Here is a 13,019-nt window from a genome sequence, read left to right as displayed (position 1 = left end):
CACAGCCACAGCTGCAGTACCACAGAAGAGGAAGAGGTAGGAACAGTACCTGATTTTCCACCAGCCCTCCAGGTTCTTCTGGATCACCACCACCACAGCCCCTTTGTCCAGGTTCATTTCGTCCTGGTCTCTTGCGGTATATGGGTAAATAACGGTGTACTTCTCCTCTGTTGGAAAGAAAGGGCAGTTTCACAGAGAGGGAAGTTTATAGACTCAGCTGGAGAACAGTTCAGTGATTTATATAATGATAAATTCTGTTGTAACACAGGTGCAAACACACAGAGATGCACAACCATTCATGAAAGAAATGCCAGTGAAATGTATGTCAAAACAAACCCAGCTGCATTCTGAAATGTAAGCTTTGGTGAGCTCCTCTGCCCAAGGAGAAGTTGTCTAAAACAGTCTTCAGTCCTAAGGGAGAGGAGGAACTGTCTTATATCTCTTATCTCTTCTCCCAGGCAACCAGCACCAGAACAAGGGGACACAGTCTCAAGCTGCGCCAGGGGAAGTTTAGGCTGGAGGTAAGGAGAAAGTTCTTCACAGAGAGAGTCATTAGTCATTGGAATGTGCTGCCCAGGGAGGTGGTGGAGTCTCCATCCCTGGAGGTGTTCAAGAGGAGATTGGATGTGGCACTTGGTGCCATGGTCTAGTCATGGGTCTGTGGTGACAGGTTGGACTCGATGATCCTCGAGGTCTCTTCCAACCTTAGTGATACTGTGATAGGTCACCTGCTCTTTACAGAAGCCCTTCCATGCATCCATTTCAGTTTGAATTTCTTTCTTTCTCAGAGCCTTTAAAGGAGGACTCTCCTCTACCCAGGGAAAGAAATCCCACGGGCATCAGGAAGTAACCCCACACATGCAGACGTGCTCTCACACCACTCTCCATGTGTGCTCACATGAACGTCCTTGTTCAATAGCTGGGTTCCCCAAGACATTGGTCAAAGCCATGTAGTGAGCCTAGAGAAGAGGCTGAAGAGTCTACCAGACCAAATGATGGCAAGCAGGAACAGGGATGCTTTTCCATTCAAGGGGAAGGGGAAAAACCCTGACAGCCATGTGAACAACATGTCAGACAAACAGGTCCATCCATCCCCTCCTCTCCTCCATTTTGTCCTGTCCTCTCTGGGAGAAACCCAGGAAAGCAATGGTCTGTGCTTCAGTAGTGCTACAGGAGGGTGAAGGTCATTTTGGGACACATCTACCTCCAAAATTCATACCTTTGCACGTTCATAAATCCCTACAATAGAGGTTTCCTGGATTTGTCTTCTCGGAGCACAGTCCTTGTGAATGACCTAATTTCCCACTCCCTCCTGATCCCAGCTGAGCCACCAACCCCAGGGCCACAGCAAGAGGAGTTACTCTTACAGGAACTAGGGCAGCAACTGCAAGAAGTCTGCATACATGTGTTGAGGGAGAGCAGAAACTCCAGCCTCTGTATTCAAAACAGGCCTCAAAAAGTGAGAGGGAATGATAGCAGAAAGAGAGATGGACATGAGTGGGCCTAATAGAAGGCTGAAGAGCATGTGTGGCACTCACTGAGGACTGACACAAGCAGGGTTCATCACATGCCAAGGCAACAAACATGCAGACAACAAGGCTCCATGCACACAACATGGGCAGCTGAACAAGTCTCCATGAATTCCACCTTGACCCCATCCACTGTTGTACAAGTCCCCAAGAGTCCGGCGGCGGCCAATGTGCCTGGGCAGAGACCAGTATCTCCATGGGACTGGGAAGACCATGTTGGGGAAGCAGGAGAAGGACAAGAGAGGATGTAAGGAGGCAGCACTTCAGGTTCAAGAGGAGATAGGGCTGACACCAGAGGGTGGCACAGAGACTGTACTTACCTGGAACCCTCTAGAAGCCCTTCTTAGTCTGAGCCCCCCTCCCACTTCCATCTCCCCAGCAAGGGACTATGCCAGCTACAGCACTGCTTTGAGCACACAGTGGTCAGTGGAAGGGATGTGTTTTTCAGGGGCATTCCAGATTTGCTCTAAGCAAAGGTTGTGACCTTGCTGTTCTCATGCGAGCTCATGCATGCTCTTTGTTCCATGTGGGTTTGGAAGACATGTGAATTGTCCTAGGACCTGAGCTTTGCTCCTCCTACAGCACAGGGAAAACAGCTCCCTGGGACCTAAAGGAGGCAGTTAAGCAGGGAGAAACTGAAGCAGGAGTCTCCAGCAGTTTCTTACCTTCATCAGGCTGCATTGAGAACTCATCCTGGACACCATCCTGGGCCTCCAGGCAGGTCGCTGGTACCCAGCCTTGCTCCTCTGATGTGCTAACAAACCACCAGCCTGAGAACAAAACAGCAAGTGGCTCAGCCAAGGGCTCTCACCAGCCAAATCCCCCCTCCCTCCAAACCACAAACCTGGGTGGCTTTGACCCCTCCTTGCTGCCTACTTGGGAAGCTGAGGTGACCCCAAAGCAACAAAGCCAAGCGTTACTCAAATGGGAGCACAGACAGCAGCACCAGAGATCACAGCTGAACGATACATACATGTACAGATCCTTCCCCATGGAAATCAGGAGAGGCTCTGAGAACTGAATGGCTCCAGCCATCCTCTCTGCTTCTTTTTTGTTTTCTCCCCCCCTTCATGGGTCATTTTCCCTCAGTCTGGGTCAGCAAGCCCAGGCTAATTAGCAAAGATGAATACAGTGCCTGCAAATCGATGGCTGGCTCCTGCTGTGCTCTTGCCTTCTTTACATTGGTGGAAACAGCAAAATTCAAAAGCAAAGAGCAAATGCAGGATTAAAACATGAGCTTTCCCAGCAGACCTTGAGCCAGCTCCATAGCGGCCACAAGCAATTCTGGGCCACCCTGGGTGTCCAATCAAAGCAAACACGTGCTCCTCTGTTATTAAAAGCACAAGCTATTTGTGTCTTTAGGGGGGAACAAAATAAAGACCAAGCATTATGCTCAGAATCTCACCAGTGAGTCATTTAAGAAAGACAACTAGATTGCTGGGGAAGGGAATCAGCAGCTACCTGCATGGGAAGGGAAAACCAGGGCTGACATTTGAGAAATAAATGATTTAGCCATCGCTTTTGAACTGGTTGTGCTAATAGGGTCCAGTTGCTTCAGGGTTGCTTTTGTTGTCCTCACTCTCAGTGGCAGCTGCTGGTACAACCAACCCTCTGGGGCCCAGCTCTCCAGAATTTTAAAATCTATTTTCATGATTTCTCTTTAAACTCCTCTCAGGGAATAAACTCCAGAAGCCGGGTCCACCACATGACTCAATCCCTTGCAGAGCTGAAGAGCAAATTTAAGTTCTGAAGCAAGTGAAGAGCTTGGCTGCCTGCCCCACGCCATGGCCAAGTACTTCATTGTGTCTGGAGGCAGGAACAGATAATGCACAATGGGGGCTTTCATGGCCACCATGAGGAAGTCCTCCTCTGGCAGTCAAACAAGCTTGCCAACTCCAGGAAAGGCTTTTGTCCTCAGGACTCATCGAGCAAGCTCTTCAGCATGGAGAAGCATAAAGCAGAGTGTAAAAGAGGGACAGTGCTGGGCGCTCAGCGCACAGACAACAGACCCTTCCTTTAGAGAAGGTCCTGAAGTCTTGTTCATGTTCAGACAGCCTGCAGACAGAAGATGCTTCCTTCACATCCCACCTGAGCTGACCATCCAAGGACATCCCTGCATGGAGTCTAGAGACTGTTTTTCTTAAGGCCCTTTTAGGAAACTACTGACAATATAGGACTGTTATTCCTGCCCCTACTCTGTGATGCAGAGTAGACCCAAATCCCTCTGCCAAGCCAAACTCTCTGTACCTGATTCATTCTTCTCAATGATATCCACCAACTGGCCCACGCACAAGCTGATCTCGGAGCTCTCCTGCTTCTGGTAGTTTGCCACCACGACATACTGCTCCAGCACCAAGGGGTCGACCGATGCAGAGTCAGCTCCTGCACAGGGGGGACAAGAACCAACCCGTGTGCCAGGGTCAGCACCAGTTCCTGCAAGCAAGAGCCACCACCCCCGAGCACCTGCTGGCCTGCAAACAGCTCCAGGACACCCTGGGGACCCCAGCGTGAGAAATATGAGCTGGAGACTTGAGTAGAGTGAGCAGGAGACCAAACCAGCAGCCAGGTGAGATGGGCACAGCCAGGTGAGACCTTTCACTTGCTATCCACCACTCCTGCTCACAGACCGAGCTGTCCAAGCAACGCCGCCACCACCACAGATGCACACTGCAGCCCAGTCCCTGCTGTCACAGACTGAGGAGGCTTGGGATTGGCTCCTGTGCATTGGCATCAGCTGCCCCAATGCATGGATCAGCTCAGACCTCAGCTCAATCCACACAACCTTCAGTGAGTTTTGCTGGTCCTGGCTGAAGAGCCTGGACATGCAGGTGGAGGGATGTCTGCAGGCCAGAGCAGCAGCACCCTGCCATCGCTGCCGCTGTATTTCAGCCACTTTCCCACCAGCAGCTCTGCTCTCCGCTATTTGCATCGCTATCTCTGCTCAGCTCCTCCTGCTGGAGATCTCCATCTCATATCACATCAGCAAAGAAACACCCCAGGGAGGAGCGAACGGGCAAGAGCCAGCCGGAGCAAAGCTCTGCCATGGCCAGGAGGCGGCCTGGCAGGCAGCGGAGAGACGGCCGCTGGCTGCGCGGAGCCCGGGCAGGCTGCAGGTGGCACTGCGGGCTCAGGCAGGGACACCCGGAGCACCGCCACCCGCTGCCCGGGGACCGGCAGCCTGCGCCTGTGCTTTGCGAGCACTTTCTCATCTAGGAGAGGGCTCTGGCTGCAGCTGCTTGCCTGGGCACTGCATGCCCCGGTAGCACTGCAACAAGGGTCTCCGCCTGCACCCACCACCACTTCAGGAACACAGTCCCAAGTTTGTCCCTAACACATCATCGAACAGAGCTGCTCCTTCCCCAGCTGTGCAGAGGTTTGCTGTGTGCAGAGGCCACCAAGCTTTGCAGCTCACGTGAGCAGATGCTGCCTGTGCCCAGTGCCCGGTCCAGTCGACGCAGCCCCACCAAGCTGTGCTCAGCCTTCCACCACACCAGCCACCAAGTGTTTGGCTGCCCACAGCACAAGCAGCACTTGCCTCAACTGCCTCCAGAAGCCTCCACGAAGCAAAGAGGTGTCAGAAGCTCTTGCCCATGACTCCCCTCCAACCCAAGCCCTGGTTCTGGCCTCCAACACTTTGCCTTGTGGCTTTGCCACCTGTCAGATGAGGACACTACCACAGGATTCTCTTCTCCCCAAGTGAAATAAGATTTAATTAATATTTGCCAAGTGCTTTGGAAACAGGAGAGTGCTAATTGCTCCAGCCCAAAGGACACAAAACGATCAGACACCTGATAACGGGTGTTAAGTTGAATTTATGGGAGCTGTGCATGTACTCTGAGCAGGGAGCCTCAGGCTCTGGGTTGGGGCAGAAATCACATCTAGCTGCTATGGCATGGCAGATAAATGGGACAATTACCTCCCAGTCCCTGAAGGTGTGAAATTACAGAGAAAGTGGTGATCCCTTGGGACAGTTAGGTGAAATCCAGGAAAGAAATTCAGACTACATTATCAGGAACACGCTTCTATGGGCGAGTGCACCCCATGCTGCAAGAGAACCCCCCAGGGCTCCCCCACCACAGGAGAGTCTCAGCCTGGCAAAAGGATTTCCCACTGGAAACCTAGGGTGACATACTTATCCCCTAAAAGGTATGAGCAGAAATGGACAATATCTAGCAGGTGTTCAGCCATCTTAGGGTGCTCTGCTTCCTGACAGAGAAGGTCTCCTGTGCACATGGTCACAACCTCTCAAACTGGCTCTGAGAGAGAAAGACCACAATAAAGATTTAACTGAACCATTATCTTCAGGACAGTTTTATTTAAAGGAAGGAGAGGAAAACTGCCCTTGTTGTTTTGCTATAAACAGCACTCTGCAGAGCTCCAGGTGAGCTGGCCAAGTGCAGAGGACCTGTTACCACTAATGAAAGCTTCCTCCATACCAAGATCCAGAGGTGGGGCACCAAGCAGACTTAAAATTAGCCCTCTAAAGTGAATGGTGGATGCTAGGACTATTTGTTCTACTAGTTCAATTAAAGGTTTGTGCTCAAAATGATCAGAGGATCTACCCAGCCCCTGAGAGAAAAAAAAACACAGCTAAAGGAAGAAGAAAGCAGTACTTTCCTTTCGGCCTCCCTCACTGTAATTACACCCCTTGCTCTGAGGCTATTTGCAGTTTCAGCAGGCAATTCTGGATCCTCCAATGTACCTATTAAACTAGCAACAGAAGTGGTAAACTGAGCGTGGAGGAAGATGTAGGAGTTAATTTCAGGAGCATCTTCACCTAGCATAATCATCCTCAGCCACAAAATACACAAGCCAACATCAAAACATCCTGTAGGTGGGCAGACTTGGGTCTCTCCAAAATAGCATTGGTGTAAATCTTACCATCTAAAATGAGAGGCAGGAGCAAAGCTCTGCAGCTGGGGATGAAGCATTAGTACAGTCCAGAACCCAGCAGAGGGAGATTTGCAGACAGCTGCAGGCAGGAGCACAGATTGTGTATTCTGAACACCCATCATCTGTGAGACTGGCAGGAACATGGCCAGGAAAAGGGATGTGCACTGAGTCAAGAGACCACTGAGGTCCTTGGACTGGACTTGCAGAACTGATGCTTGGAGGAGAGCCATTGGGAGGATGCACTCAGCTCTGCAGGCTGGGCCAGGCAGAAGCTGGCTCCAGGCAGTGCACATCCTAGCTACCAACCAAGGACTGCTCAGCACAGTGACCTTGCTCTGAAGCCATGTTAGATGTGGGTCAGCCCATAACTCTTTGCAGGTATTGTTTAACCAGGAGCTTGGCCATTCACCCAGAGTGTTGAGATGCACAAAACCAGTAGGAAATCTCACAGATATGGGGTTGCTTGTGTTTGGCTTTGCAGTATCACTGCCAAAAGTGAGGACTTCTGGGGCTTGGACACTGGTGCCTGCAGAGGGTAAAAAAGAGCTCAGGACTGAAATGAGGAGGCATAGGTATCTGTTTGTGAAGTCTGTCTTTGCTGTGCCCTCTAGCCCTTGCCTAAAGCATCTTCCAAAACTCTTCTCCCATACCTGATAAGTGTGTGAAGATCAGGACTGCAAAAGTAACCTCCTTCCTGCTGTCAAGTGAACTGGGCACTAGGAGCTGTGCTGTACTCTTTGCAAGCCTTCTCAGCTCTCCAGGGATTTTTCCCCTAATGGAAAATAATCACATGGAAACACCATTCACCTGTAGAGGTATGGAAAGGTCTCCCTGTGGCTGCTGTAGGATATGAGAGCGGTGATTTCATGGTGTTTAGACTGAATGCTGTGGTTTGGGTGTCCCTGTGGCACTGCAGGCACATTACACAGCACAGCAAAAGGCATATGGCCACACGAGGAAGCGTCTAAAATAAAACTGGCTGGGGGATATTGGAGCTTTCTGCCAGCCTCCTTGGGCAGCTCCACCCAAATATAAACTCTGGAGACAGTTTCAGGTTCTCCTGCAGTAAGGCAGTGCTGCAATGAACCCATGACTCTCCATCTGTGCTTTCTGTTGAACTGTGAGAGGAGGAGAGAATAGCAACGCTCAAACACAGCCTTGGGGACTGATACGATGACTGCTTTTAGATGTACCTAAATCAGTGGCCAAGTCAGTCTTCAGAGTCCCAAGGTGTGGGCAATAATCCACCTCCCTACAAGCTGCAGGCTGCAAGGAGCCTGAGCCCATGCCTAAGGCTCTCAGATGTGGGATCACAAGTACTGGCAAAAAAAACGAAGCAGAGGAAGCAGGTTTTATTTCCAGTGCTCACTTACACCAGGCCCTCCTTGCAACACTTGAGCCTCTTGGTCACCACAGGAGCTGAGAGCAGGCAGCATTTTAATCCACTTTGCATCTCAGTGTTTGACAAATCCCATTTCAAAACAGGGCTTGCTGCTGCCAGGACCTCAGGAGCTCTTCTGAAGAGCAGTTCACCTCCACTCTGGCAGTGCTGGGAGAAATAAGCAATTGGGAAACTACTTATTGGGAAATTGCCCTGATTTTTGTTTGTTAGCAGCTATTGGATGCTCCCTCTTGAGGGAGATCCTGTATTGAACAAGCCTTTTTTGTGCCTTGCAGCATATTTGCTACTCTGAAGCAGGCTGGCTGGAGGAATGGATGAACCACCAGGGACCTCCTCAGGGTGTAAGAGAGGAGCCAAGATGTCAGCAGCAGAACCACACTCTGGTTTGCTGCCAGTATATGTAAAACAGTAAGAGAAATCCCTGAATGTATCTGGCACAAGGCATCAGCCCTTTGTAATGATTCTGCATGCAAATACCTTTCTCTGATGGCTACTGCACATATACCAGGTGCCATGGGCAAAACACCACATCCTGTCCTGCCAGAGCAGGCTCCAGCTTGGACGTTACCAAGTCCAGTATCTCCCTGTTATCTCCCTCTCAACAGTGCCAAACAAAAGGCATCCCAAAAAGCATCTTCTCTTTGACTTCAGCAACATCCCTGTGTCACTTGCAAGCCCACCATGCCAGTGGTGAGCAGAGTGAAGCTGCCCATAAACCTACAGTGTCCTACTGGCAAGATGGGCTGTGTACACAGGCAGGAGAAAAGTCCTTCTCCTCTAATAGTCAGCAGCCTTAAATTCAATTCTGCTCTCAAAGAACTGAGTTACACAGCAGAAATTGTCTTCCTTTTCTTCTCAGCCCTGAAGTGCCTTCTTTTCTTTTGCCTCACAGAAATGATGGGGTTCAAAGTCATCTAAACACACAGTGATCTCAGAGGGAAATCTAACACCCTTCTCTTACCCACCAAATATTCTGGCTGAGCCAGCACACAAGAGAAGCTTTCCTGATGAGGAAGACTGTATCTTTGTTTTATCTCTGTTTTATTAAAAGAGAGGAGAAGGAAAAAACATTGCAGCCTGTTTTTGTCTCCAGCTGTGTCCAGCCTCTGCCTCCAAAGCTAGCTGGAGACCCACCGCTTCAGCACAAGAAAGACAACACAAAAGCTGAAGTCTGGGCCTGCAGATGGCTCACCAGAGATATAGAATGACCATCCCAAGGTCCAGCTTTGACAGACACACCTTGCAGCAATCAGAGTTTGAGGAGAAAACGTTCCCATACTAGTAAACTCTTTGAGTCAATCAGGGCAGAACCCAGCTATGAACTGCCCATGAGAACAGACCAAAACACAAAGCCACTCTTCAGGCAGACAGCATCTGAGCTTTTCACATGCATCCTACAACCAGTCTCAGTTAAGATGCTGGGACACCAACAGTTCTTGAGTGGGGTATCAAGTGGAATCAAGCCTTTTAGTCTGCTTTTATACCTTTTCTCTCTCCTCCAAGATGAATTCACTCATCTACAAGTGAATTTGCTTATGCAGCTTATGGCAGTGCCAACTCTGGCCAAAAACCTTTCCATAACCTATTTCAGCAGAATATCCATCAGGCCAAGGCTCAGACCTTCCATCCCAAAGACCCTTGAGCTACTTTTATACCTTCTGCAGCTCCAGAAACTGAAAGATGCCCTCCCTGGATTGAAGGCTTTTCCCCTCCTCTCTTGTTCTTCTCTTTCTAGGAGGCTCAGATAACTGCTAAAGCACATAAACTAGGGGGGCTTTCAGAGATGTTCCCCTCTCTTGAGGGGCAGGGGTAGACCCAGCCAACCACCTAAAGGTCTAGCTGGTGCAGTCATGAACCAGAATGTACTGCTGACCACCATGCAGCTTTGGAAATTTTGCATCCCCATCACCCTGGCTGCAGACCAAAGCCCTGCCCCTCACCCAGGATCTGTGACACTGCCTCTGCACGCGGAGCTGTACCGGCAGCCAACTACCAGTCCCAATCTGCCATACCTCCTCTTCACTACTGCCCCATGTCCATCAGCCCCCACAGAAAGCTACAGGGGACGTGACAGCTTCTTGCCCCCCAACCTGAGCAAGTGTCCTCCTGCGAAAGGCAAAGCAAGAGCAAGGGTCAGGTAGCAAGCGGCTGTTACTACCTCGCTGCAGGAAAGAGGCCGTTCTCTGGATAAACCCTGATGAAGGAACAAAAGGATGGGAGACAAGGCATGAGGTGGGGAGGGAAATGAACTCAGGGGGGGCAGCAATGGGGCAACAATTCAATGAATGAGGGAACAGGAAGGCCAGTGCAGCATGGACAGCTGCCAATGTCCATTACACCTTTGGGAGTGCCAGGGGAGCCAGCGGGGACATGGGACTGGGACTTGGAGGCTGCAGGGAAATCCCAGACAGATGGAGAGGGCACACTGTGTCAGGGAGCCCCATGAGGGAACACAGCAGGGCTTTGACCCTTGCCTTGCTCCAGGAGACCACAGCTGTGAGTGAAAGAAGGAGGTGGTAAAACCAGTGGGGAGGAAATGAGTCCTTACCAGATCTCTTCTTTCCAATGGGTTCCCTGAAAAAGAGAAGGAAGAGTGTCAGTCAGAGGGACAGGGAAGTTGGGTTGCTGGCCAAATGGCAAACCCACCTGAAAAAGCACAGCAGTGATAGCCCTGGTGGGGCTGCTGACCTCCTTCAACCAGCTAATGTCTCCATGGGTGACATGGGACATCACTGACCCTGCAAACAGCCCATCCCTCTCTTCATTTAGTGATTGAGTGCCTTCATCTCTCCCAGCTCAGTTGCTGGCCTGGCCTCCTTGGTGTCTTGGTCTGACAGCCACAACTCCCACCATGTCTCTTGGTGAAGGCAGATTGACTGGGGCAATCTGGCAGCAGTCAGGAGCTGGGGAAGCCCAAACAGTGCACCCAGCACAGACCACAGCTCCCACAGAAGTGGGCACTGCTATGAAGACAGACAGAGAGAGAATTACTTTAGTTTCTCCATGTCCTACACCTCTCAGGGACAAGGATGGAGAACAGTCAGGGAAGGGACAAATATTTAAATCCCCAAACAGCACAAGACAGTAAAATGTTGCAGAATGGATGAACACCAGGGCTGTGCAGCAGAAGTGCCTCCAGGATACAGCAAGCAGGATCTACTGGTGGTTATGAGAAGGCAGTTTCAGCCCAAGTCCTTTAGCCATGGCCAGCGCTGGCCAGGCCACTGCTGGTTGAGAAACCACAAGTCCTAGGTCCTTTCTCTTACTTGAATGCTGCCAAGAAACATGGTTGCTGAACAGTCTCAAACTCAGGGCACAAGCACAAGGAAATCTGGAACATTTCATGATTAAGACCCAAACATCAAATCAAGGAATACATGGGCCCAGAAAAGTCTCAAAAAAATCATGGGTAACAAACCAAGAAACCCAACCAGCCTGAAACCAAACACATGCACCAGACCCTTCCCCAACCCAACCACTGTGGTGCATGTTTCTACAGCAGGCCTCTCACCACTTTCATGTGACTTGCCACCATGGCCTTGAAATGCTGCTTTATTGTGGGGTGATGGAGAAGAGGAGGCTCTGAGGAGACCTTATTGCTGTTTATAACTACCTGAAGGGAGGTTGTAGCCAGGTGGGGGTTGGTCTCTTCTCCCAGGCAGCCAGCACCAGAACAAGAGGACAGAGTCTCAAGCTGTGCCAGGGGAGGTTCAGGCTGGATGTTAGGAAGTTCTTCACAGAAAGAGTGATTTGCCATTGGAATGGGCTTCCCAGGGAGGTGGTGGAGTCACCATCACTGGAGGTGTTCAGGAGGAGACTGGATGGGGTGCTTGGTGCCATGGTTTAGTTGATTAGATAGTGTTGGATGATAGGTTGGACTTGATGATCTCAAAGGTCTTTTCCAACCTGGTCTATTCTATTTCTTATTCTATTCTATTCTATTCTATTCTATTCTATTCTATTCTATTCTATTCTATTCTATTCTATTCTATTCTATTCCCCTGCTCATTTTGGGTGTTTTCCCTGCTCCTCAGACTCAGATGCATGACAGATCAAGACCATTTGGCCAAGATGAAACACTCTGGTACCAGGAGACACGCACTGATCATTGTTACGTCCAGGAAGAGTAACAAGCACAGAGCAGGCACTGGAGCTTCCAAGGAAGAAGCATTCACCTGGTGGTAAGGGAACCCTCCTGAGGCTTTAAGCTGCCTGACCACTGCCTAGAAAGATGGCTGGACCAGCCCAGAAGAACCCCAGGAGCCCCTTTGTGTGCTTATCAAGTCCACCAGCAAAACAACCTTTCTCCCTCTCTTCCCTTTGTTTTCAGGCAAAGCAGAGAAATCCCTCTGTGCTCAGTAAAAAAGTCAGCCAGAGCTGGGCTGGGCTTTGTTCTCTTTCAAGCTTATCTGCATTTTCAGTCAATTATTTCTGTAGACACTTTATTCCCTGAGAGCCACAGGGTAATGCAAGGACTTGGCTGCCTTCAAAGACCGCCCACCCATCCTGGCAATGCCTTCTGCTTGCAGTGCCTTACCCGCCCAGTCTCCCCTCCCCTTTGCACATTAAACTTGTAGTACTCATCCATGGAGCCATCAATTAAACTAAATTAAATGCAACAAAGATGGGCTAGAAACAAATGGGACATTGCTATCTAGAAACCAGAGACTATCTGTTCAGTTCAGAGACCACAGGCTGTGCAAAAAACCTGATCTCTATGTCCCAGCCGTAGAGATCAGTGGAGGAATCTCCTGGACAGAGCATCACAGAATCACAGAATGTTAGGGGCTGGAAGGGACCTCAAGAGCTCATCCTGTCCAACTGCCCTGCCAAAGCAGGATCACCAGATCACACAGGAACACATCCAGGCAGGTCTTAAATATCTCCAGAGAGGGAGACTCCACAACCCCCCATAGCAGCCTGCTCCAGTGTTCTGTCACCCTCACAGTGAAAGAATTCTTCCTCCTGTTTCCATGGAACTTCCTATGCCTCAGCTTCTACCCGTTGCCCCTTGTCCTGTCATTGGCTCCATCCTCTTGGCACTCACACATCCCAAAGCCATTTTTAAACAGAGATGGCACTGTGGAGCTAGATCAGAGTTTCTCAATAAGCCCCATTAGATTTGCCCCAGCTCAGCAGTATGGCAGAAGAGGGAAGCAAAGCGAGGGCAGATAAGCACACTGAAGATCAGCAGG

The 13,019-nt window shown here is 50.2% G+C and overlaps 1 protein-coding gene across 2 annotated transcripts in view; it reads right to left on the bottom strand.

Annotated features, from left to right (window-relative positions):
* Positions 1-13,019, bottom strand: part of SH3PXD2B (SH3 and PX domains 2B) — an 81,317-nt gene that overhangs the window by 8,152 nt on the left and 60,146 nt on the right. The window contains exons 6-10 of one of the 2 annotated variants that reach the window (XM_068160155.1): positions 10,373-10,398; positions 9,983-10,018; positions 3,777-3,911; positions 2,195-2,299; positions 50-167 (exon numbers count right to left, since the gene is read on the bottom strand). In XM_068160155.1, coding sequence (XP_068016256.1) covers positions 50-167; positions 2,195-2,299; positions 3,777-3,911; positions 9,983-10,018; positions 10,373-10,398 — 420 coding nt within the window. The remainder of the gene's footprint in view (positions 1-49; positions 168-2,194; positions 2,300-3,776; positions 3,912-9,982; positions 10,019-10,372; positions 10,399-13,019) is intronic. The other variant, XM_068160166.1, reaches the window with a different exon arrangement.

Source organism: Melanerpes formicivorus, unplaced genomic scaffold (assembly GCF_026170545.1).
Source record: "Melanerpes formicivorus ecotype bairdi unplaced genomic scaffold, bMelFor1.0.p_v2 SCAF_2, whole genome shotgun sequence".
Lineage (NCBI taxonomy): Eukaryota > Metazoa > Chordata > Aves > Piciformes > Picidae > Melanerpes > Melanerpes formicivorus.
This window is presented reverse-complemented; position numbering and strand designations above follow the sequence as displayed.